The sequence below is a fragment of the Pteronotus mesoamericanus genome, unplaced genomic scaffold (genome assembly GCF_021234165.1).
Source record: "Pteronotus mesoamericanus isolate MK-2021 breed Mesoamerican mustached bat unplaced genomic scaffold, CSHL_Meso_final contig_1242, whole genome shotgun sequence".
Taxonomy (NCBI): domain Eukaryota; kingdom Metazoa; phylum Chordata; class Mammalia; order Chiroptera; family Mormoopidae; genus Pteronotus; species Pteronotus mesoamericanus.
Genome location: NW_026555053.1, coordinates 1,926,222 through 1,952,040, shown reverse-complemented (window position 1 = coordinate 1,952,040; position 25,819 = coordinate 1,926,222). Strand labels below are relative to the sequence as shown.

At 51.2% G+C, this 25,819-nt stretch overlaps 1 protein-coding gene across 1 annotated transcript in view; it reads left to right on the top strand.

Annotated features, from left to right (window-relative positions):
• The window catches only part of ADAMTSL3 (ADAMTS like 3), a 143,461-nt gene extending 120,234 nt beyond the window's left edge, over window positions 1-23,227 (top strand). The window contains exons 22-29 of the mRNA XM_054589091.1: window positions 210-337; window positions 2,337-2,465; window positions 11,012-11,194; window positions 14,079-14,262; window positions 16,540-16,735; window positions 17,681-17,778; window positions 21,128-21,342; window positions 22,053-23,227. Of these exons, the coding sequence (XP_054445066.1) occupies window positions 210-337; window positions 2,337-2,465; window positions 11,012-11,194; window positions 14,079-14,262; window positions 16,540-16,735; window positions 17,681-17,778; window positions 21,128-21,342; window positions 22,053-22,189 (1,270 nt within the window). The 3' untranslated portion in view covers window positions 22,190-23,227. The remainder of the gene's footprint in view (window positions 1-209; window positions 338-2,336; window positions 2,466-11,011; window positions 11,195-14,078; window positions 14,263-16,539; window positions 16,736-17,680; window positions 17,779-21,127; window positions 21,343-22,052) is intronic.
• Window positions 23,228-25,819: the final 2,592 nt, after the last annotated feature.

Below are 25,819 nucleotides of genomic sequence, written 5' to 3'. Positions count from 1 at the left end.
CGCCGTCTGCCATGTCAGCGCGTTTCAGCCGAGAGGAAAGACTTTTCCACCCTCTGGTCTGTGTCCTTTTCTGCCTACTGGTCATCTGTTGGGGTCCGTCACAGCTGGAAGTCTGTAACCTGGCTCTCCTCCTTCTGCGTGGCTTGCTGTGGCCCTGGAGCAGTTAAATGTGCTACTTGACTGCCTCTTCTTCCTAACCGCCCCTACAGGATAATCGTGTCCGGAGCGGGGAGACTGCAGATACGGAGCCCCACGGAGAAGGAACAAGGGCTGTATGGGTGCTCGGTGGCGAACCGCCTGGGCTCCGACGCGGAGAGCTCTCCCGTGCTGCACGCAGGTACTGCCGCTCTCAGAACCCGGCACGCCGGGGCCTCGGTTTTAGCAAACTGTAGAGCGGAGGTTCTCAAACTTCGGGGAGCTGCAGAGCTCCCTGTGTGGGTGGTGGAATAGACCCCGTTCCCAGAGGTTCTGACCCAGGAGGTTTGGGATGGAGTCTGAGAATGTATGTTTTTAACACGCTCCCAGGTTACGCGGATGCAGCTGGCCTGGGGGCCACACTTGGAACACGGCTTCTCTAGAACTCTCTTTCTAAGAATTGGGAATGAACACGACAACATTTAATTGGTGGTGCTTTTCCTTTTAAAGAGCCACCAGCCAAAGAAAGAGCATAATTCTCCTAAGATTGCTGTAAACCTCCCAGCCGCAAACCTACCAACGCCTCCGCACGCTTGAAGAGAGGTGCACCTGTACATCAGTGTGTACCTTCCTGGCAGCGCCGTTTTAATAGTAAAGTGTGCTTCCAGCGTGAAGGACCATTTTAGGTGGCAAGGTTGTAAGCAGCGCCTCCTTGTGGCCAGCTCTGTTCTGGGATTAAAAACAAAGCAAGAGGGCCTTCTTCCCACTCCTGCTCTGTGGCTTCTGGTGTCTGTGGCTTCTGGTGTCTGCAGCTCCAATGGGCTGGAATGATAAGAGGGACAAGATCAGGGATTAGAACCCAGCACTTGGACACGTACGTGTGGGGCTTTGTAGCAGACACCTCGTGTCTGTATGTGGAGGCGGTTGGACCCGTTGCAACTCTGTGGCCTGACTCCCAGCCCTGCCCCTGTGTTCCGGATGGAGGCGGGGTCTTCAGGCCTTGGTCTTCCCGGCTTGCTCTCCTCTGAGCATCACCTCCTTTCCAGGAAACTGATTCCAAGGCTCTAAAATTCCTACGAGGAATAGAAGTCCCGCTTGCAACTCATAGTATCCCCTTCAGTCAGTCCTAGAACCATCCGGATCCCCGGCTGCGCTGGCGCACAGTCCCACGAGGGCCAGAGGACATGCTGTGGCGGCTGCAGCCCCCTCCCCGCCCAAGAGCTGCTCCCAGCTTTCCAAATCTCAGGACAGCTTCCCAGCGCCCTGGCCCTCCAGCGGAGAATGGAACATTTGGTCATGCAGCCATGACTGTTCCGGAATCCTCTTCCCCAGAATACATGCGAACCAAAGAGCTAGCTAACCGTCCTCATTCGCCCGTGCTCGGTGCAGCGGTGAGGAGAGGATTTAAGGAAATATGGCCTCTCTCAGGTGCTGATGGGGGAGTGGGGGAGGGGTGCTCTGTCGCCTTCCTCCCGGGCGCCTGCCCACACGCTTCTGAGTGGCGCTGGACAGCCAGACCTTTCTCTGCCTCCCACCCACAGGCCTCCCAGCAGTCTGCGAGTTGTTTGAGGGCAAGAGTGGGTGTTTTCCAACTCTCTCTCCCAGTGCCAGCTCGCACCACATGTCTTTCCGGAGTGAGTTCATAAATCAATCTGTTAAAAGTACATAGTTCTCAAAAATTCAGGGAAGTAGAAGCCCTTGGCTGGGTCCCTGATTCTTTGTGACCTCGTTTGTATCATTTGCACCACGCAAGTTTGATGCGGGGTTTCCTGACCCAGTTTCCTTCTTGGGATGCCAGGCCCTGGTGTGATGGATTGGTCCTCGCGCAGCTCTCCTGAGGCCGCTCTGCAGACCTATCCCCTGGGCCTTCTTTTCTTCTGAATTCCTCCTTTGCCAGAGTATCACGTGTACCAAAGAGGGATTTGGTCGTAAAACCCAAATATCCCCATAGTCCATATACGGTTGTTGCAATCAGTGCACCTTCGTAGGTATCTCTTTGACTATGTCCATCCATCTGTCCCTCCATCCTTCCACCTGTCCGCTGAGCACCCCCAGGCTGCGCGAATCCCTCCCATCAAGGTGTGGAGGGGACCAGGACCCTCCCTGCTCTCGACAGCTCATCGCCCCTGCCAGGTGCAGCTCGGGTTACCAAAGAGCCCATGCCTGAACCTAACGTTGTTTTCTGTTCCCTTTGAATGAAGAGGCGCCTGTCATCTTGTTCCTGGAAAGAAACGTCACCAGAGTGGAGCGCGGCCCTCTGTCCGTCGTGGTTGGGGGCACCGTGAGGGCAGCCCTGGGCGCAAACGTGACCATCCAGTGTCCTGTAAGAGGTGAGTGTGTTCACTTCCAGCGCGAGGGCGCGTGGCCAGTTGCCAGGAGACGCCGAGACCTCAGCGTGGCCATCTTAAAAATCGGATTTCCCAGGGAAATGGCAGCGGGTCTGTCTCTCAGGGGCAAGCTCACGCCAGCTCACAAGACCAGTGTGTGAAACAAATGTTTTTAAATTCTATTTTAGAGAGAGAGGAGGGGACAGAGAGAGAGAAACATGAATCGGTTGCCTCCCATACACACTTTTATTGGGGATCAAACCCGCAACCTTTTGGTGAACAGGATGACACTCCAACCAACCAAGCCGCCGACCAGGGCAAAGAGGATGCTGCTTTGTTCCTTTCCAGTGAGGACTGTGACCGCCTGACACACTGTCATGTTCACTCCAGAAAGACCAGAAAACTCTCTGGAAGACTCCCTGGTCCCCCAGTTCTCACAGGGCACCTGTAGCTGCAGCCTCTTCAAACGAATCTCCCAGGCAGGTGGTGGCGGGCGAGGGTGCCGTCTGAGCAGTGGGCTTGTTTGTCGGGAGTCAGTAGACACGTCCTCCAGCTGGACAGAGTCTGCGCTAGGCAGGGCCAGGTCAGGGAGTTGGCAATGTCAGGGTCCCCAGGCCCTGCCGCTCTGTCCTGGACTCTCCCCGTGGGAGCCTCACCTGTCTGCCCCTCTGTGCGTCTTTCCGCTTTGTTTCCAGCAGCGAATAAAGCTCCTTTCTAACAGACTCACTCCTTCCTTGATAGAAGTAACACCTTCGGTCTGACCTCGCCTTCATCTCGGGCCCTTCCGCCCCTTTAAGCCACAGATTCTCACGTCTTCGCCCGGACCTGTGCCTTCTCCAGACTGAGGTCAGCGTCCGGTGCTGCACACGTGTCCCCTGCGTACGGGCCGGAAGGGCTGTGTGAAGAATAGCTTCCGTCTGTTTCTCGGAGACACGGTGAACTCCTCAATGGGAAGAGCCACTCTTTAAAGATGACCTTGCGTGTGCCCTTGAGTTAACTCTCTGCACAACTCTATCGCCCTGGCCCCCACGTTCCAATGAGGCAGCTGTAGTGGTGGCCACTTAGGACGAGTCCTGCCAGGGCGTGACCCCGAGCGCCCCGACCTAGGGGAGCCTCTGCTGCTGCTGTTAGTCCTGCCGTGAAGGTCCACATAACACAAGGCTCTGAGGACAGATCGGCCAGGCTTCAGGCTCTGTCCCCGCCCCCGAGGACCAGCCACTCTCCCTGCTTCCAGAACAGCTCCTTTGGCTCCACAAACAGTGGAAATTTGCTAACCCCCGAGGTATTATTTTTCACCCCTTGGAAGCCCCTGCCGTGTTTGGACTATACAGACGTTTGAAAAAAATTCCCTCCAGCCTCCCAACTGACTCCACCCACAAATATGTGAGTTTTCTGGCAAAATGCACCGACCGTTGCCGACCGGGCCAGCATTCTCTGGCCGCGGCGAGGAGGGAGGCAGGACGGAACTTTCCATTGCCAAAGCCACAAATGTCTGGAGCTCCCTCAGCCCTCCACCTGCAGAGGATTCTGCAAAATAGATCTGACTTCTATTAAGAGAAACCTCAACATTATTTCTAAATTTCTTACTTTCATGATCGTTTAAAATCAGGCTTTCAGGGGGATGAGCCGCGGGAAGGGCTGTGGTATCGTGTTTGCTGTCGTGAGTCGGGGATGGGTTGAGTGGAAACTGGTTTTGTGAGTGAGGCTTCCAGCATCAGCGTGTGGCCCAGCGCTGTCCTGCCCGCCCCCCCCACCCCCCAGGCCCCTGCCATCTGCCCTGCATCGGAGCTCCGCCTTCCTCCTCCACACTCAGCTCTTACTAGAAATGGTCCTGGGATTTTTGTTTGTTTGTTTGGATTGTCTTTTTTTTCTTTTCCTTTTTTTTTTTTTTTTTACCTGGCAGGTGTTGCCTATGGACTGGACCCCAGGCACGCATCAGGAGTCCTTTCCTTTTAAAAATAAACCGGCCTTGTTTTGAGTTCTGTGCCATTTTAAATAAACCTGCAGTGAACTTCCTGTGTTCTCTTGTGGGCAGAAGCTGGAGCTAACTTAGCTTTTTACGGGGAGGCATCTTCTTAAAGGCAGGTGGGGAAGCTGATGAAGAGGCAGAAAATGTGTTTTCCAGCCCGTCCTGTCACTAGCTTGTATATGACGCCACCTCTGACATAGGAAATGTGCTATGTTAATAGAAGAGAAGACTCTTCATTCTACAGACAAGAGCATTATCCCCTTCGCAGACCTGAGTGCTGCTTTATAGAATTATATTTTCATATTGCACACTGAGACGCTGCTGGTAAATCAGTAGCATGTATAAATTTTATTTTTCAGTTGCCCTTCAGACATGTTTCACTACTAACTCCAATGAGTTCAACTGGTCATACCTCTTAGACAGACTCATAGTTCTCTGCTGCAGGCAAGTACATTTGTGCTCACCCGTACGGCATAGACATGCTGACCGATCATCTCTGCTCGCTCGGAGATGGCATCTCTAATACCTCTGCTCAGTAATACGACCGGCAGACCTGTATTTCTAAAGGTTAAAAGTTCTAACTCGCAAGAGTTATTTGTCTTGCTCTTAAGGAAAAATAAAAAGTTTCTTCTAAATATGGGAGGGGAAAAACGTTTTAACTGCACCCTCTCTGCCACCTTCTGGTGAGAAAAGAAAGTTCCATACGAGGAAGAGGACCAGTGAGTGTCCGCAGCTGCGTGTTCCTTCCTCGGGGCCGATGCGTGGTAAGGACAGTGTTTGTCTGCCCTGTCACTTTCTGGTTGCTTGGGCTTCTGGTTCTTAAGCTCATGGGAGAAGCAGCTGATCTCTCTCTTTGCTCTGAAGTGTTCTTCTCGCGTCAGACTGAATTATTACCTTTCTTTACTGTGTTTAATAATTTCCCTTATGGGGGAGGATTTGGAGAACATTCTTGTGGTGCAGCAAGAGTATGCGGTTAAATTCCTAAACGTAGCCTCATCTCTCTGGCAATTATTTCCCCCCGTCCAGTGGATATTGGTGTATATTATATAGTGTGGAATTTAGTGCTAGTGATTTAACATCTTTGTCACAAATCCCTCTGACCACCGACCGCCCCCCCCAAAAGAACTCTCTCTCCAGAAAAGTACATTTACCCACAAAATTTTGCATATAATTTTCAGAATACTTAAAAAGAAAACCTCGCCTGGCAGGCTGGCTCAGTTGGTTGGGCATTGTCCCATACACCCAAAGGTCGCAGGTTCGATTCCCGGTCAGGGCATGTAAGGGAGGCGACTGATCGATGTTTCTCTCATCATAGATGTTTCTCTGGTCACTGGGTGATGACTTAAAAAAAAAAAAGAAAAAGGAAAGAAAACGTGAGACTAGCCTGCTTACTACTGTTTTATGAACTGAACATGTTGGTATTTCTACCATGTTCTAAGTGAAAGCTCACTTATTTTCTTGATCTGTGGTTTTTGGAATTTTTCCCCCTCTTCTATGTTTATCTCTTTTTTTAAACCATATAAAATTCTTGAAATAGCTCAAATTATTCTTAAGTACATTGAAGACCTCTTCTCCCACTCAAAAAGGTTGCCGCCCTCCGCCCTTGCTCCTTTTTTCCTACTTCTGCCTGTAGTACGGAGGCCTTCCCAGCAACCGCCTGTCCTTGTGCTGAGTTCAGTCAAACGATCCATCACAGGGGCTTGGAAACTCCATCCATCCGTTCAGCACGCATTTGCTAAGCCCAGTCTAGTATTTTAGTGTGCAGATCAAGTATAATCTCCTTTCTGTAACTGTATAAACAAGGAAACTAGGATATAACCAATGCAGAAGTATAAATGTTTACTAAGGTGCCTCGGTTCCACGGGGAGAGAATAGTTAAGGCTTCTGAGGGATTGAAGAGGCTCACTGAATAGAGGACACTACAGTCAGTTCACGTGGAAGGAAAAGAGAGGCCGTTTGCAGCCAGAGAAAAGGCATTTATGCAGAAGAAGCGTCAGAACACGAGAGATCCTGGCTTGTTTGCAAAACCGCAAGCAGATCTGGGTGAGTTAACACAGAGGGTGTGAGGCAGAGTGAGAAGAAGTGGACTTGGAACCGCGGACTGTGGAGGGCAGTGAGTGTCTTGCCGAAAACGCTGGACCCCTGGGCTGCTTTTAGCTGGCAGTGGAGAGACAAGCAAAGTGGGCAGCAGGGTAGCAGTATGGCCCAAGCGGTGTTTGGGAAGGCACATTCTGCTTACTGGGTGGATGGAACATTAGAGGGGAAAGAAACTGCAGAAAGGCGCTGGTCTGCTTGCTCAGCTGGTTAGAGCGTCATCCCAATATGCCAAGGGTGTGGGTTCAATTCCCGGTCAGGGCACATACCAGAAACAATCGAGCACTTCAATAAGTGGAACAACAAATGGATGTTCCTCTCTCTCTTTCTAAAATCAGTCAATAAATTTTTTTTTAAAAAAGAAACTGCAGAAAGTTATAAACTACACTCAGTGAAATTGCATCAAGGATCGTTGATTGCATTGTTGCGTCAGTTCCTCAGGATATTAAAATCAGATCCCATGCCTCTGATTTATCCAAGAGAGAGCAGGCATTTCTGGCATTTAACAATGGATGTGTCATTAATTGAGGATCTGGGACATGCATGTCCCCAGGCTAGGGCTTGGTGTTGGCACACAGAGGTTGAATTAAACCTGGAAAGGAACTGTATTGCTGAGAGCTCGGCTGAGCGTGTGCGCTGACAGGCAGCATTTCAGTAAGGAACCTATTGAAAACCCATCAGAGTTCATCAAAAATACCAACAACTTGCCCGGACCAGGTGGCTCAGTTGGTTGGAGCATCGTCCCGTAATCGAAAAGGTTGCAGGTTCCATCCCAGTTGGGGCACGTGCGGGAGGCAGCTGATAGATCTCTCTCCCCTCCCCCTTCTCTCTCTGCACCCCCTTCTTCTTGCTCTAAAATCAATAAACATACCCTTGGGTGAGGATTAAGGGAAAAAAAAAAAGATGGACTTTAAGGATGGGTGGAAATTTTCCAAGCAGTAAAAGACAGCACGAAACACCCCCGAGGGGAGGGGACAGAACACAGGCCATCTCAGTGCCATGGACAGGGAGGCCCCCGGGGCTGGCGGAGGAGCCGTGTTGGCGGCGCTGCCCGCACCCCGGAAGGGCCGGATGCTTTTCTCCAGCAGGAAGAGGGAGAACGCGGCCCCGGGGAGCCCTGGCTCTCCCTCCCCGCCTTTCCTCGGGAGAGGGGAGCCTCCTCATAGAGTAAGCGGGGGTGGAGCTCAGAAAACAAGAGCGGGATCAATGCCTTGAGGGAGGAAGAAAGGGAGCCTCGGGGAGGCAGCCCAGCCTGGAGGTGCAGGAGCTCGTGCATGGGTCTCGGGCGTGGCGGTGGCAGAGAGCAGGACCGGCGTGGAGACCACGGTGCGTGACCTCTGCTGTAGCTTTTAAGGAACATAGCATAGCTGTTTGTTTATCCACGTCCCGATGTTACTTAGACGACTAGAATTGCTGCGCATCTGGAAGGGCCTCCGGAAGGTCCCGGGTTGTTCCCGTTCGGGCTGCCGTTCAGGAATTCTCTGTGCTGGACCCCGCAGTCCTTACCACGCGTCTCTCTGCCTGATTGGCGCCAGCTTTGAGTCTTGTTCTTTGGGGTTTGGAGATAAAATGCACAATTATGATCATGGCCCCTTTCTGGCCTCTAAATGAGACCCTGGAGGACAGTCCAGCAGTGAGCCATGAAGGGCTCGTGAAATATGGCGGGCGGAGCTGCAGAGGGCAGCCCCGCTCCAAGCAGAGCAGGGGCCTGGGGTTCCCGAGAAGTCAGGGGTGGCCGCACCGGGAAAAGGTCTTGAGTCAGCATGAGGAAACCGCTTTCAAAAACCTTTGAGGAAATCCCAGCTGGTGTGGCTCAGTGGACTGAGTGCCAGCCTGCAAACCCAAGGGTTTGCTGGTTTGATTCCCAGTCGGGGCACATGCCTGGGTGGAGGGCCAGGTCCCCAGGAGGGGGCGCCCCAGAGGCAACCACACATTGATGTTTCTCTCCCTTCTCCTCTCTCTAAAAATAAATAAATAAAATCTTAAAAAAAAAAAAGAATAAAACCTTTGACGAAAGACTCTTGATTGTAGAGTTGGGGATAGATGCTATGACCCAGATTGTTTCTAAGTCCTCAGATCAAACGGCCGGGGGAACCTGCTTAGGCCAGTCTGGTGACATCACTTTGCTAGAGAACGGAAAGAACGTCAACAGACAAAGAACGTTGATAGCTCTTCAAGAGGCTTTTGTGAATGGTAAGAGCCACGGCTTTATATTTTGGAGGGAGTTCTGGAGACGGCCCTCTGGATGGATAGTTCTTATATCCAGAAAGAACAAAAGGGCATGCAGTTAACTCAGAAAAGAGGGGAATTCCTTACAGAACGCCCTGCCTTGTGCAGGTGGAGCCTATAATGGAGAAGACGAGGTGCCCTCTTTGTGGCGTGAGCGTGGAGACGTGGTCCGTGACTCCCAGACTGTGGACTCTTGTTCATTCCTCTCATCTATTCACCGTGACGCCCTTTGTGGTTTGCCTACTGTGTATTCAGTTTGCCTCTTATTTTATCGATCGGCAGCATCGTTTCTTCACACACCCTGGAGGGAACGACTGGCTGCTTACACTCTTCGTTGTCTCCTGTGAAGCAACACAGGCTCGCGTCACCGTTGTGTGGCTGGAGGAACCAACCGACCCACAAAATACACAGGAACGATCTCTGTGACACATGGATATACAAATCCGGAGAGCAGTCTGAAGGGGCCAAGGATTTGATAGTAAGGAATATTTCACAGGCCTCTCAGAAATGAAGGAAATTTATTTTTAAACAGTGACTATTTTAAAGACACCCTGGAGGTGCAGATTTTTGCAACGCTTGTTTCCTTGCCCCTCCAGATCTGAACTTTTTTTCCACAACGGTTGCCTTCCAAGAACAATCTCCGCATTGTGGAAACAGAACGTATTGAATATTTCAGCGCTGTATGTCTTGGGGGAAATAGCCTGTCTTTGAGGTTAGATAAATAAGTTTAAACTATTTCTGACATCTTATAGCTGTTTCAACAGAGCAAACATTTGCAATTTTGAAAGACCGCAGAGAGCAGCGGTCTGGAGGGTCCCTTCCGAATTTCCCCTGGGCCCTTCGATGCTTTGGGGATGTTCACACATGGAACAGTGCTTCTGGATCCTTCTTTCCACAGCCCTGAAGACCTCTGCCTCTCTGTTTTCATCTGAAGACGCACCAGGTTTTGTTTTGTGTCTGCCATTTCTTGTACAGGAGGACTGTGGCTCTGCGTCTAAACTCAGCAGCCGAGCCTTGCCGTTGTCAGGGTCAGGCTGAGGGGGATTGTCTCTGACCCCTGCCAGTTCCCGAGTTTGGAAACTGCAGAGCCTTCGGGGACCCTCTTGTGCCCGTTCTCGGTGGCTGACATGACCCGGGCCCTCTGTCTCTGGCTCCGTCTCTCTTTCACCCTCCAGCAACCAAGATGAAAAACTCAGTTTCTACTCATAGCAAGACATTCATTATTACCAAGCATTTGGCCATTTTTTAAATAAATTTAAAAAAATTACCTATTGCTATATATAGAGAGAGGAAAGGATTGATTTACAGAGAGAGAGAGAGAGAGAGAGAGAGAGAGAGAGATCAATTTGTTGTTCCACTTACTGATTCGTTCATTGGGGTTGATTCTTGTATGTGCCCTGACTGGGGATCGAACCTGCAATCTGGGCATGTTGAGATGATGCTCTAACGAACTGAGCTACCCGGCCAGGGCAATGGCAAATTTTTAAAGCAAGACCACATAGATTCAGGGGTTGTGGCAAAGGCATCCACTGTGTCATCTTTTATTGCTTCGCCTGCTCCTGGCTCTCCTTACCCTCATCCTTCCTCCCCTTCCTTTTCTCCCCTTTTGGGGGAAGAAGTTCTTTCAATTCCTCGTGCTCCCCTCCGCGTCCAGAGATGTCACTTCCAGTCTCTGCACCTCCCAGCGTCGACCCAGACAAACTTACTTTGTTGTTCCCTGAAAGGACGCTCTTCTGCAAAAGCATTAGTGAACAAGCTCTGTTTCCCTGGACAGTTTGTGCTGCTCTGGAAGGAGGACTGTTTGACTGCAGATGCGCAGAGAACGATGTAAACATCCATATTAGATATTTTTGTTTTCCAAAGACTCCTTTGTGACAGCCCAACACTGGGGACTCCTGTCTCCCCGGTCACCTGGCTTCACCAGCTCCTCTTTCCTGACCCCTCTTCCGATGTCCCCACTCAACCTCAAATTTCTTTTCCTTCCCCATACACAGCAATGCCACCTGCTTTGGCTCCGACTCCTTGAATTGTACACGTAGACCAATCAGGGGCTCAGTGGACCAGAGCCCTTTGCTGGAACAGGACCCCCACCTGCCATAGAGAAGCCATAGAAACAGAAATAGCTGTTTTTCCTATGATAGGGGGAGATTAAGCCCATTGGCTAGCTGCGGTCAGCGTCCTCAGTGGTTTTCGCCCTACGGTCTGTGCACCTGTTCTTAAAGGAACCTGCCTGTGTCATATTTGTTCTTCTTCCAAGGTGTCCCTCGGCCCACGGTAAGGTGGGTGAAGAGAGGGGGACCTCTGAGTGACAATGTCTCTGGGCTCATCAATGGATCCCTGTGGCTGCAGAACATTTCCCTTGAAAACAAAGGAACCTACGTCTGCAGGGCCACCAACGCTCTCGGAAAGGCGACGGCAACATCTGTCCTGCACCTCTTGGGTAAGCGTCCAGTTGGGCTTGTTCTTAAGCGCCTCCTGGCCGGGGTAGGACCCAGCATGTTGGCTCTGGAGTTGAGTAAACACAATGGACGTGAAATGGTCTTAACTGTTAACTAAGTGCTTTTCTCTTACAAAGTTGTAACTTTCTGCCTAAGCACCTGCTCTGGGATGCAAACTTTCCCGCCCAGGTTCAAGTCCCTTCCTCTTCTGCGTCTGCATCTGCCGCACTCCTGACCTCAGCAAGGGTCTAACAGAACATGCCTGCCCCCTGCTGGCTGGGAGGTCCCAGCTTTATTCCTTGCTTCCCTCTGCCCTCATCGGTCCCTTGCCCCTCTGTCCTCTGTGATTCAGCTGGGTCTTTTTATACTGAAACGTTTTTGATAGAAAATTCACTCCTTCGGAAACCCACAGAGCTCATATCCCAACTGGGCGTTGTTATTTGTCATAACGTAGGTGTTAATTTTCCAGTTTCAAAATTCTTGCCCATATTATTAGAGGGGAAGATTGGCTAAGAACTCTGGAATCAATTCTTTCATATTTTTTTTTCTTCTCACAAATTTTATTTTCCATCCATGCTAACTTAGTTATATATCAGTGCTGAGCAAGGAGACCCTAACCTTAGTACCTCAGGCTTGCGAAGCTCTTCGGGAGGCCAAGCGAGAGAGGCAGTGGTAAGGAAACCAGCAATTCTAGAATCACAGGCAGGCAGTCCTGAGGGTCTCAGCGCCTTATAGCACCAAAGTGGGTGAGTGCAGGACACACAGACACCACTTTTGGACCCCATGCTCGACCACACCAACCGTACTGAACAATAGTGGCTACATCATTTCAACCTTTGAACTCTTGAGCAAGTGTCTCTCATTTGCAGAATATATCCCATATAATACAAGTCTGCAGACTGAGATCTAGAAGCATAGTTTCCAGGCTCCCATCTCCTGGAATACAGGGAGAACAGTACTGAGCTGTCAATCAACAACCCACCTTCTGTTATTTATGACATCATTATCTAGGGGTATGTATATAACGTACAGGGTCTGGCACCAAAAAAATAAAAAATAAATGCCCCGTTTTAATTACAAAATCTCTTACTACAAAATCATAAGCATGTAACTCTGTGACATAACACTATCACACTCAAGCGACACCATAGGACATTTTAGGTGAAATGTTCAAATGAAAACTATAGATTATTACACCCATCTTATTACCCTACCAACCACACTCAAGCAGGCCGTATTGCTGCTGGACCCTGCATTTCTTCTTCTCTTTTAGCCATAATACTACCATTATTACATGCAGTCCTATCCGTTTATTCCACATTTGTCTTAGTCCGTTCCGGCTGCTGTTACAAAATACTGTAGACTGAGTGGCTTATAAACAACAGACACCATTTCCCATGGTTCTGGAGGCTGAAAGTCCAAGATCAAGGTGCCAACAGACCCGTGTCCGGTGAGAGTTGGCTTCCTGGTTCAGAGTCTGCATCTTTTCGCTGAGTCCTCAGGGGACGGAAGGAGTGAGGGAGCTCCCTGGGGCCTCATCCTATTTCTGAGGTCCCCAGAGTCATAGCCCAGTCACCTCCCAACAGCCCCTCCTCCGAAGACCAGCACAGAAGGGGTAAAAAAAAAAAATCATCAGATTCACAAGATGAACACAAAGATTAAATGAAACAGTGAGGTTGAAGTGCGTAATTTAGTACCTATCACCGGGAAGGTTCTCAATAAAGTTGGATAGTTATAAAGATTGTTTTAAGTAAATAATAACACTAGGCCCCACTAAAGATACCATCCCGTCCTGCTTTGCAAATGATGCCACATGCAACTTACGGCAGAAATGCAAACATCAGGAGGAAGAACTGGAGGACCCGTTAAGTCACTTGGCAGTGTGAGGGAGCCGGCGGACACAGCTGGTAGCTATCAGTTGCTTGTGATTATTACAGGAAAATCTGGCACGTTCTGAGATCACACACAGATCTGTCCTCATCGCATCTTTTTACCCCGTGTCAAAGGGGCGGGAAAGCTGTTTGCAGCGGGGCGAAGAGGGACAAAACAGTAGCCAACGGCCGGGGGCGGAGGGGGGGCCGTGGCGTGGGATCGGCTTCCGCTGCCCTGAAGGACAGTCCCGTTTTTACCTTTCCCGATGTCCTCAGGGAGAACCATCTGTGCCAGGCAGGACTAACTTGAAGTGTAGAGTAAGCATGAGTGGGAAAGGAAGAAGGGGTAGAAAGGCCTCTTTAACCTTCCTACTTAAGCCCTAGTCCTTGCTGAGTTGTCTTTCATTTCTCTACCTGATCCACTTCCTTTGAATCCTCACCTGAGGTGATGTTTATTGATTTTACAGAGAGAGGAAGGGAGAGACAGACAGACAGAAAGGGAGAGAGAAGAGAGCGAGAAACATCAATTAGTTGGTTGCCTCCCGTATGCACCCTGATCGGGGATCGAACCCACAACGTTTTGGTGCACGGACAATGCTCCAACTAACAGGGTCGCCTGGCCGGGCCACCTGATCCACTTTTGAGAAGCTGAACCCTGTTCGGGGAGAGGCCACCCTCTCCTGTCCCCCTGGCTCTGCTGGAGGAAGCTGAGGAGGTTCGCGCGCAACCTCCTCCCTCTCCCTGGGGTTTTTCTGGCGGGTCCAGCTGGCCGACTACAGCCCCGGCCCAGGCTCTGGTCCAAGGGCCCCTCCGGGCCGCCACTCCCACCAGCTGCTACACTGCGTTCCTCGAGGGGAAATAAGAGTTGAAGGACCCCCTTGTGCGCCATGATGGCCTCCAAGAAACAGAGGCCGCTCGGCAGAGAACAGCCCGCGGAGGCCCTTGGCCGTGTCCTGTCCAGCCCAGTGTCCTTTCTCACTTGCGGCCGTCATGACATTTCCTTTCCTTCCTGCAGAGCCTTTTTGGAAGCTTGGGAACTGGACACCATGTTCTGCCACCTGCGGCCGCGTGGGAGGCCGAGTTCAGCGACCCCAGTGTGTGATGGCCAGTGGACAGGAAGTGAGCGCGGCCCTCTGCAGCCACCTCCAGAAGCCCCGCGCCGGGTTTCAGCCCTGCCACACCCGGGACTGCCCCGCGAGGTACGTGTTCTGTTTCCTGTTCTGTTCCTGACAGTCATCGGGAGCCTGAGCTCGCGGGTGTACTAGGCGAGCCCGCGGCAGGCCCGGGGCCCCGGAGAGGCTAGTTACAAGTATAGTTCCCCAGACTCCAGTCCTGGAGCTAAAACCATGGACACCCTTTCTATGTAACAGGTGATACAAATCAGTCATTTTAAAAAATGTACGAAATCAAACTCAGGCTCCACCCACCCTGCACCCGATCCCCATCCGGTGCCTTCCAGACGCCCTTTGTTCTCTCGCGTCCGTCCGCCCTCGTCCGATTCCACGGCCACCCTGAGGTCCGAGCCACTGTCCTTCTGGGAGCCTCCTGATTCTCGTCTCCCCCCCTAGCGCGCTTTTTCCACTCTGTAAGCAGAATTGTCTTTGAAAGCCCGATCTTGTCATGAGTGTCTAAGAGTGGTGCATGCCACGTGATGGGCGCTTGGTAAATATTTGCTGCCTGATGGAAGAAATGCGGGAAAGAATCAAGATCCCTCCGGCTTGGGCCTCAGGCTGTCGTTCTGTCTCATGGTGTCTGTCTTCCAGCCTGGTTATGTGATCTCCACTTGCACTGGGGTTTGGTGGTGTTTTGGTTTTGGTTTTGTTTTTTTTTACCCCTTACATGTGCCATTCTCCCCCCTGACTCAGAGCCTTTGCACATTCCGTTCCCTCTACCTAGAACACTGTTCCTTGTCTTTTCCCTTAGTTATTTCGATGCATCTAGTTTCTGGGAAATCTTCTCTGACTTTTACCCTCCAGCCTAAACCAGGACTCTGTGCTCTGTTTTTGTTTTTTTTTTTTTATTTCCTTGTCATTCTTCAAAGCAGCTACTGTAGCCTGTCTGTCTTGGTCTCCCACTGGACTGTCATTTCTGTGACAGTAAATTCACGGCTCCAGCCCCTCTTCCTAGCACGTAGCACAACGCTGGCCCCAGCATACACTCTAAAAACACGCGTGGAGTGAATGAACGAAAGAATGAACGATTACATAGCATAGTCCCTAGCGGATAACTGACCAAATATTTGGCACCAAAATCTACAGTAAAAACAAAATAATAATAACAACAGTAATAGTCGCATTTATGGAGCTTGAATCTACCAGGCCGATTCTGTCACCCCGGTTTTGTGGAGGAGGAATTGGAGGCATGCTTAATGCTGTGCCACTCGTGCTTGGTCATATCCAGAAGACATGACGGAGGTCATCGAACCCTGGGTCCCTCTGCATGGGGGTGGGGGTCTTCACAAGCCCGTGAGCCCCGTCTCAGAACACGGGTTTTTATAGCTGTAAAATAAAATATACTTCATTCCAGAGAAAACCAACGATACAGTTCTGAACTATTAAAAGAATGTGTGTTACCGTAATGGATTTGCTTCTCTGTGAACACCCCGAAGACAGAGATCTAGTTGCACAGTAATTCTGACATGGTGGAGAATATAAATGATATTTGGAGACACCTGCCTCAGTTGTAATGTCCTGTGGATATTTTTATGGGTGACAAAGTCAGAGGTATTGCTAACACCTCTGTGTTTTGAGGCTTTCATTTTTATAACTGAGAGAAATATACCACTGCCGTTAGAGCTGCGTGACAAAAATGTCATTCTTTCCCCATCCATGTCCGTTGTCCCTTGGAGAAGCTCAGGTGAGTGGCCTTGGATTAGGGTCTCCCGCCTAATGACCCTGAGACCCTGGGGACCGCTCGTACGTCTTCCAGGACAGGGTGCCCAGGGCCTCACGGGCGCCCCTTCTGAGTTCAGTCTCCTACAACCATCCAAGTGTGACCTTGGGGTGAGACAGAGCCAGCGCCCCCTCCCAGCTCCGCTGGCTTCTTAGTTCTCTGACCCCAGCCAAGCTGTGTCACCCCGTGGGCACAGGTTTCCTCCCTACGAGAATGGGGAGAACATGACGATTACGTAAGACCACAGAGCGAACAGCACCTAGTTGCTTTAAAAATAGTGTTTTCTCCCTTTTGGTTTCAAAGAGTCAAAAGCTGCCTTTTCGACATTTGCACCAGACTCTGCCCCCGCTTCCCTCCCTGGGGCCGCACAGGCCTCGCGCACTTGCCGGCGGCGCTACCCCAGCCCTCGCCGGTCGTCCCTCCCTGTGACTCGGCTGCTGCCCTGCGTAAGAGGAGCCTGAGAACGCGGCCAGGCGGCACCGGTGCTGCAGCCCCGCCCCGCCGAGGCCGGACGGCCGCCCCCGAGACAGGACACCGGCCTGACGTGCCAGCCCTCACTAAACTCCTGTCGTTTTTGTCCCCAGGTGGTTCACGAGCCCGTGGTCCGAGTGCTCTGTGTCCTGCGGGAGAGGAGTCCGCGTCCGGCGCGTGACGTGCAAACGCACAAAAGCCAGCGGCTCCGCGCGGGTGCTGCCGGCCGTCGCGTGTGACCCCCACGGCAGGCCTCTGGGGAGGAGACCGTGTTCCAGCCACCCCTGCGTCGTTGAACCGGGGGGCCAGGTACAGCTCGCGGGGCTCGGGTTTCGACAGCACGGCCGCCACCATCCCCTTGTTTCTAACATTTTCAAAGTTTTTATTTTTCCCTGACATGCGACCTTCAGCGCTATTTTGTGTTAGTTTCACGTGTACAGCGTAGCAGTTAAACAATCACGTACTTTACAGAGTGATCCCCCATATTTCCAATACCCGCATGGCCCCCCATGTGCTTATTACATATTATTGATGGTATTGCCTATGCTGTAATTTGCATCTCTGTGACTATTCTGTAACTACCAATTGTACTTCTCAATCCCTCACTTTTTTTTTTCACCCACTATGCCCAGCAACCATTGGTCTCCTCTCTGTTTCTACCAACCTGTTTCTATTCTGTTTGTTTGTTTATTTTGTTCTTGAGATCCCACATGTAGGCGAAATCATCTAATACATTTTTTTTCATGGGGTGGGGGGAATCAGATCAGTCTCTAAAATGACTGTCGGTGTCTGATGTCAAGGGTTACATTTGGAAATCAGTGTCTCCGGTGTTTAATACAAAGGTACACTGAGGCCGGGGCCTCTGACCAGAGAAGCTGCGAGGTAGCCTGGTCAGGGGCAGCAGATCAGTGCAGGCTTTGCGAAAAGCAGCAAAGGGCTCTAGCGACGTGGGCGCAAAAGCGCAGAACCTATACCCCCAATGCCGCCTTAACATATGTTATCAGGAACATATCTGAAAAAAAATTTTACAGCACCATATAGGACCCTATATTAGTCTTCGAGGATTGCCACAGCAAAATACCAGAGACCAGGCACTGTCAACAACAGAAATTTATTTTCCTGCAGTTCTGGAGGCTGCAAGTCCAAGACCAAGGTGCTGTCGGGCTTTTGGGAGGCCTCTCTCTCTCTCTCTGGCCTGTAGAGGGCACACGTGAGCTCACGAGGGTGTGTCCCTGCGCTGTGCTTCTCTTCCAGTGTCCTGGACGCTGCCTGGGCCGCGCCGCGAAGATACAGCAGCATCTTGACGTCTGTCAGCACAACAGCTCGGACTCCAGCTGTGACGAAGGAAGGAGGTACCGCCCCGCCCCAGGGCAGCGCGTACCCCCACCCCCTCAGTCAGTGACTGGGACAGCCTGTCTGCCACCTCTCCTAGTTGCCAGCTCGTAGTAAATCACGGCTTCCCACAGCCCTCTTCAAGAGCACACTCTGTAGTGAAATAGGAATGTGTGTGTACTAATGATAGTTACCCATTATTTGGATGTTGAACGTGTAGAGAGAGACACCCTAAAGAGAAAAAAAAAGTAGCTTTGAGATTGGACAGATATGTTCTTGCTCGGTGTACAAAGTTGGTCAAGCCTAGTAATACTTCGTTTAGGTCGACAGATTCGGTCCTCTGGTGTTTTCAGTGAACTACGTGATTCCCCTGTTTAGAAACTGGTTTGTTCGATCAGGAGACAGGCACGGTGGTTGAGCAGAGAATAAAATCCCCTACCTTGTTGAGGCGCTTACGCCAGATAGGAGTTTGCTTCTTCTCTAGTGTAAAAGTCTGACCTGGTCGATGATGTGGTATAAAGAGCTGAGCTCCATGAAGTCACCCCAAGACCCAGGCTCCTTCTGTCCGGTGTCCCTGTCGTCCCAGAGGCGTGTGCCCCAGCCAGCGGACCATAAGGAGAGCGCCTCAAGGGCACGCTAGGGAGCCAAGTTAGACTTCTTTCTCTGATCCTGGGACCTTCGACTGCCCACTCCTATCCTGCAAAACCGGGAGTCACAGGCACTTATGCGTGGGAAGTTCCGATGAGTTAAGTGAAGCAGCCCAGATCCTAGGAGACACTCAGCACGTCGCTCACTGCTCCTCCCTCACCTCCCCCCGAGTCTTGCTGCAGAACAGGGGAGGACTGTGACGTGGGGCTCAGTGTCCATGTTGAGCCACCAAGGAGCTTTGGCAATGCGGTGTCGGCTGCGTGTCCTATTCCCCACGACGCAGTTCAAGCCAGAGCCTTTCCCCTCAGACGGAAAATGTTTGGAGCAGCTGCCCCTCCTCCTCTGCAGACAGGCTCATTTCCTATCTTGCTGAGGAGATAGAGACCACACACAGATTCATATGTGCCATCCAGATGTTTCCTGTTGCCTCTCGAGGATGTATTTACGATGCAAACCCAGACGTGGGTGGAGCTCACTTTGTAACATATCAGACATGTGTTTCGGGAACTTGCTTTTTCTACTTATCCATACATTATAGACATTTTCCCCATCTCAGTACATAAGATTCAGTTTATTCTTTTTCATTGCACTTAATGTCACCTCATTCCATGGCTATGGCCATTTGATCAGTTGAGATTTTTTTTTTTGCTGTTACAAACAAACGCTTCAGTAAACATCTGGAACATATATCTTTATGCACAGAGGGTATTCTTATAAGATAGATTTTAAGTATGAAAATTGATTGCCAAGCATGTTCATTTTGATACTAGATGACGATCAAAATGTCTATACCAGCAGGATATAAGAGCCACCACCTTTGCCATCAGTGTAATATGGGCTTTTCAGTCTTTTAAACATTTTTCTTAATCCTCACTGGAGGGTATGTTTAGTGACTTTAGAGAGAGAGTAAGGGAGGGGGAGAGAGAGAGAGAGGAAAAAAAACATTGATGTAAGAGAGAAACATTGATTGGTAGCCTCGCATACACACGCAAAGCAGGAATCAAACCCACACCCTAGGTGTGCGCCCGACCGGGGATCGAACCCACAGCCTTTCGGTGCACCTGACGACGTTCCAGCCGGCTGAGCCACCTGGCCAGGGCAGACCTTGCATTTCTTTTACTCAATGACCAGCCTCTTGGGCTTCAGCTTCTGGTTCATCTTGGGCTCCCTGTGCTGCTCTTGCCTTTTATGTTCAGGAAGCTCAACAGCTCCTTCTGCCTTCCCTCTGGCCGTGCCTTCTATCCAGCCCGAAGAAATATCTGTGTAGGTGAAGGCTCGCGGGGCTAGAAAGAATAAAAGTCAGCCCAGAATGATTTATGCAGGGAGGGCGGGGGATTTCTTGTGAGGATGGGACCACCTGACATTTGTGCACAACAATTTGGTATCCTTTTAAACATATAGTTTGAGTGTTCTTGGAATATGTGTTAGAACCTTTTGAGGAGAGAAGCTGGTCTCTGTGTAAGGGGACTGCTGAGGAGCACTCGGCCTCTGCCGTGCTGTCCAAAGAAACGCAAATGTTGGCCCCTGAGATTCCTACTCACTGGGGAAAACAAAGGCCAGGCAGTTAGCAGGCCGCTGCGATGCTACCCGCTTACAAATCCTGTGACCAGTTTGACGGTATTAGAGAAACTCTGGGATGGCGTCTCCCCCTGCTGGCTGATCTAGGTATTGCTTCCCTGAGAGCATTTCAGATGATCACAATTTTATCTTACTACATTTCCAGTGTAGTTTCAACACTCCTTATGAAATGTGTGTCCTGACAAAGGGTCTTTTATCGATAGAAACACGTCCCAGGAATCCAAGGGGAGAATGCCGCCAGACCTCAGGAAGGACGGTAACCAAGGCAGGAGCAGGCATAGGGGGCTTTTCCTCCCCTCATTTTTGCGGCTGTTTCTGTTTCACTCTTTGTTACTTCTGAGTGCTGTTTCTTCTTTTTTCCCTGCCTCTCTGACCCATGTGGCAGAATATGGCCACCACCATGCCAGACACCAGCAACTTACAAGTTCTTGGGAGAAAGGCAGTTACTGAACCGGTTCAAGTTAGCGTGCTTTTGTGGCCGTCTTTGTGGGGGGAACATTCTCATGTAATGCAAATAAATGATCCAGGAGCCTGGGCCGACAGAACAAGGGCACCTGCCCCAAAGTGGCCCCACTAAGGTGGCTCCAGGGTAAATACCTCTAAAAAAAATCAGAGAACATCCATTAACTTCCCATCCTGTGTTAAAGGGTAAGGAACCAGAGGTAGCTTCCTGTTCTCCAGTGGCCTCTGATAGGTCTGACCACGGGTCACGCTGTGGCCTGAATGTAAAGGGAAGAGCATTTCTCGTAGCAGACGAGATGGTGCGTGTGCAATTCGTACTCACACCAGAATATCCTTCATGTGCTTGTATAAACAAAACTTAAAGCGTGCAAACAGATTTGAAGTGTTTCGTGAGTTATTCTTCTCTTCCGAGGCCAAATGCATCTTCCGAGGTGCACGCCTTGACTCGGTGTTGGAAGCTCGCGGAAACACGCCGTCCGCGGCCTCCTTCACGGCCACGGTAGCCCTACCGCTCTGCCTAACGGCCAGCCACGAGCAACGCAGACCCGCCTCCTGACACATTGGGCCCTGATCATCAAACCTGTAACACACTGACAATGCGGAACCGCAAAAGGCTTGATGCTCAGCACGAGGTGACACCCACTTTTCCCGTTTCCTGTTTTCTTGTTATTTCCACCTCAGACCCACGCCTGGGAGGAACTGCTCGTCAGCGGCCTGTGGCGTGTGCTGGCACACCGGCCCCTGGAGGCCGTGCACAGCAGCCTGTGGCCGGGGCTTCCAGTCCCGGAGGGTGGACTGCGTCCACGCCAGGAGCTGCCGACCCGTGGCCGAGAGGCGCTGTCTGCCGAGGAAGAAACCGGCCTCCTGGCAGCACTGTGGGGGGCCTTCCTGTGACAGTATGTACCCCTCCCAGGTATCACAATTGCCCCCCAAACCTTGCTCAAAGCAGACCCTCGTGTTGCCTGCCTCATCAGTGTCGCGTCTGAGGGCTCAGCTGGGGTGCACGTAGCGTCTGGGGACATAGGAGAGGAGCTACTTTGGTGTGCGTGCGGCTCAGTGTTCTTCAGAGACACGGCAGTTGAATCACTAGGGTGCCGGGGCTCTGGTGACCGCCTTCTAATAAGCATGGGCAGCTGCTCGCCCCAGACTCCCCTGTGCCTGGTAGTCTCGTCCCTTCGACAGGGATCTGTGGATGGGGCTGAGCAGGTAGCAAATGTCCGGAAGTTATGTGGGAAATTGGATGGTATGTGTACTTCTGTTGGGGGAAGGTTCGTAGCTTTCATCAGTTTTACAGGAGGTCTGTGACCCTGCCAAAGCTAAGCGGTGCTGCTCTGGGCGCCGAGAGGGGCAGCCTGAGCCAGAAGGGCGGCAGGGTCCCTGGGACCAGGAAGTGGTCCCCCCACCGCCCCGCCTTGCTGAGCACTGAGTGCGGTGCGCCCCCCACCAGCACGAAGCAGCGGCCCTGACCAAGCGCTGTTTCCTCTCTGTGCTCAGCGATCTCAGTTTATGCTTTTTGTAACAGCCAACGATTTTTAGCGAGGTCTCTAATCAGCTTCGTGTTCAATGCATATGAGTTTGTTTTTGTTTCGTTTTCTTTCGTTTCCAGGAAACTGCACAGACACAACTTACTACTGTACATTTGTAAAGCATCTTAACTTGTGCTCGCTGGACCTGTACAGACAAAGGTGCTGCCGGTCGTGCCACGCAGGACAAACCTCTGGAGGGGGCGGGACGCTGCTGTGAAGATAGAGCAGAGACGTAGGAGCGCCTCCCGCCATGGAGCTGGTTCGCAAATGTGCATTTCTTCAAAAACTCTAGGCCCTGCCGTCCCACCCAGGTCCAGGCACAGTCACCGCGGTTAAAATTTGGTACTGTCATTTTCCCATGGCCGGTCTTTCATTTCAATTCTGTTCAGTGATGTATTCCAGGACTAGGCAAAACGCCCTAGCAGGCCCACCGTGGCACATGCGACAGCATCGTGTCCGTCTTGGCAGGCGGTCACCAAAGGCCACGTGTGCGACGTCACATGCTGCTGCTTCCCGTGAGGTGTAGACTAGTGTCACGCAGGGCGTCCTGGAGATGGGGGAACACCGCGACCGATGGCTTCCTCCTCTCTCGACTCTCGACTCTTGACTCTTAGGGTTTCTGCGGGTTTATAAGGCATTTACATTTTAGAAGCTCTGGCCGGTAGTTAGTTATTCACACGTTGGCACTAATGGGATTTTTATGGATCCTTAAGCTTAGTCTGAGAAAGAGACGGTCACTGTGGACAGGCTTGTAACACTCACTGGTCCAAGGATCATATGGGGAGGTCACCTCGTCCTTGCTCTTAAAGAACCTGCGGGCGAAAAGGGACGCTGTTGCTGCCGCTTGCACAACTCTGCACGCCCGCCGGCGGCCCAGCAAGACATCTTGGAAATCACAGCAGAGGGAAAGTTAACTTCTACTGATTTTGAAGTATATTCGATGGTGTAAGAGCTGTGAATGAAACTTTTTCTGAGCGCTATTGTCTTGCACACAAACAGAAATTCAAAGCCGTATCAGACCTAATTTATCATCAAGTGGTATTCCTAAGGATTTTTATTTTGGAGAAATGATAAGAAAGTAATCTCAATATGAAACACGGTAGTTGAAAAAAAATTGTTTATGGTACATCATTGTTCTAATTGGAAGTCATTTTTCATCACATCCAAAGTGAATTAGGGTGAGGCCGGAAGGTACTCTTAGGAGGGGGGTCGAGGTAGGCTTTGGCAGCTACGTCTAGGGCTCGTTTTTGATTCAGGATGGGTTCGGTGAGAGGGGAAGTTAAGCGAGGGGTGAGGCTAGAGTTGGCGTAGGGACTTAGGGTTGGGGCCAGGTCAGCTCCGAGTCGGCTGGGGCCAGCGGGGCCGGCGCTGGTGCGGGTGATAATGTCAGGGTTTGCGGTCCGTGCCGTGGCTGATGAGTGGGGTCTGGCAGTACATCGCATGTTCTAAAGGTGGTTTTGTGGTGGGCCCCTCCCCCGTGTGCTCCACCAGTGATGGCGCCCGATGTCCTACACACCGAAGGCAGTGTCCCGGCTTCGTCATTCACTGTCCCAGCGGCCTGCCCCGTGCTGCCTACGGCCTGCTGGCAGCAAAGGTCCGTGAAGCAGGTTGCGCAGGACCTCATCCCCGGTCTCCCGGAAGTGAATGCTGCGCGGGGCTTGTCTGCGGACATGCTCGCTGGGTCTCTCTACCGTGTCCCGAGGGCCGGTCTCCGGTCGCACGTCAGCCGCGCTGACACTGTGATGAGCACTACTGTAAGTGGAGGGGTGGCGGCTGGGAACGGACGGGAACGTGCATTGGACACGCCAGCCCGCAAGTCACTGAGCATCCATCAACACTTGACTGCTGAAGGTTTTTAAATTAAAAGAGAGATCATCTGTAAAATACTCTTTGTATATACTTCCATGACTTAAAGGTGCAATATTTTATTTTGTACAGTATGTAATAAAGACATGGGACATATATTTTTCTTATTAACAAAATTTCTTATTATATTGATTCACCTTTGTATTTAAAGTCACTATTTTTCATTGGCTATTGGACTTTGTCTCATCGTTCAAAGGACATTCCTGTGTACTGTATTTTACTACTGTTTCTGCAACAAGAAGAGTAATGTTTCTCTTTCATGATCCTTAAGTAATTCAGAAATAAATTTACTTTGATTATTCAGTGGCATCCTTATAAATGCAGGTGGCTTATTTGTGTTCTGTTTTTTGGTAGCCGTGGGTCCTGTCACCTTGGCTGCCTCGTTGTGACTCCAGGGCCAGCCTTGATGGGTGCACTGCTCCAGGCGGTCCTTTGTCCTCTGGAGTGCGGGTAACAAGATTCAGGGCAGATCACCCCGAGATCCCTCTAACTGCCCGAACACCGTATCTGTGTTCTGTGAGTCAGAGCGGGAAGAGAGTCAAGGGGAGGCGGGCGGGAAGGGAGTTCTGGATGGACAGCCCGAGCCGGGGCTGGAAGCGGCTGGCCGTCCGGAGAGCAGCGGAGCTCACCCCCTCGTCTTTTCTCCGCTGTGAGGCAGGCGCGTAGGGACTGATGCGAGAAGTCTGCGCCTGGAGACATTTCCCACCTTCCAGTCCTTGGTGTCTTGCTTCAGGATTAGCAGTGAGTCAAACAGACAACAGTCATGGTCTTGGAACTGAGGTTCCCACTCATTTGCCAAAGGCCTTGGAGTGGCCAAGATCACTTATGGAAAACAAAAATCAGTCGTTTTACAGTAACTTCGGGACCATGTTAACCTCATGTGGCTGAGCCACACGGGAGATAAGCAGTTTTACGCCTCAAATGTCTCCAACGTAAGCGTTCATCCTTCTTTTTCTCCTCCTCACCCTCCTCTCTCTCCCCCTCCTCCTCCTCCTCCTCCTCTTTCTCCTCTTCCTTCTTCCACCTCCCGCCCCCCCTTCCCCACCTAAGGGCCACACACGTTCTACGGAGTGGAGAGCATTATCAGGAGAGAAAGGAACACTTACCAACTTCATTTCCAATTCAGAGAAATTTCCCTAATCACTAATGGAGTATCTTTCCACGTGCTGACTTCACTTGCCATCTTTTATCAGTTGAACTGTGTCCCCTCCCTGCCAAACTTTGGAAATAGGATGTTTGCTGGTGATTAGGATGTGATGATTAGGGTGGATGATGTTCGTGAAAGTCCTATGTCTGTGAACACCAATAACTGATGTTTTTGTAACTCTAGGCACAGATGTGTGCATACAGGGAGAACACCCCGTGAAGCTAAAGGCCGAGACCTGCAAGCCAGGGCGCGCCAAGGACAGCGGCAAAACCGCAGACGCCGGGAGAGAGCGACAGAGCAGACCCTCTCACGGCCTCAGAGGGAGCCCGTGCTGCCGGCGCCTGGGTCTCAGGCTTTTTGCCTCCAGAACTGTGAGACAGGACGTTTCTGTTTCTTTACGCCACCCAGCTCACGGTACTTTGTTACAGCAGCCTTAGCAGCAATACCTACGTCTGGATATATTCTTTGGCAAAGTATCTGTGTACCTCTTTTAGCCATTTTTTCCTAGTGCTGAGTTTTAAAAGTTCTTGATCTATTCTGGATATAGGTCCTTTGAAGTGCGCGTCATAGGTCAAGAAACAGGGCTCAGAGAGGGAAGGTACTTCACACAAGGTCGTGCCCTGGTCTGTGGAAGAAGGCAGAGTTCCCATTGTGCAGACTGGCACCTTTAATGCTTGCTGGCTGTAAGCCCCTCCTGGCCGCAGGGCCTCCTTATATTCTGCTGTGGCTACAGAGGACCTCTCAGTGGGACCGTGGGGAGTGATAACGAGACAGCCCTGGCCGCCCCAGGGCCCAGCAGCCCAGCTGCGGTGCTCACGAGCAGGTTGGGAGGGG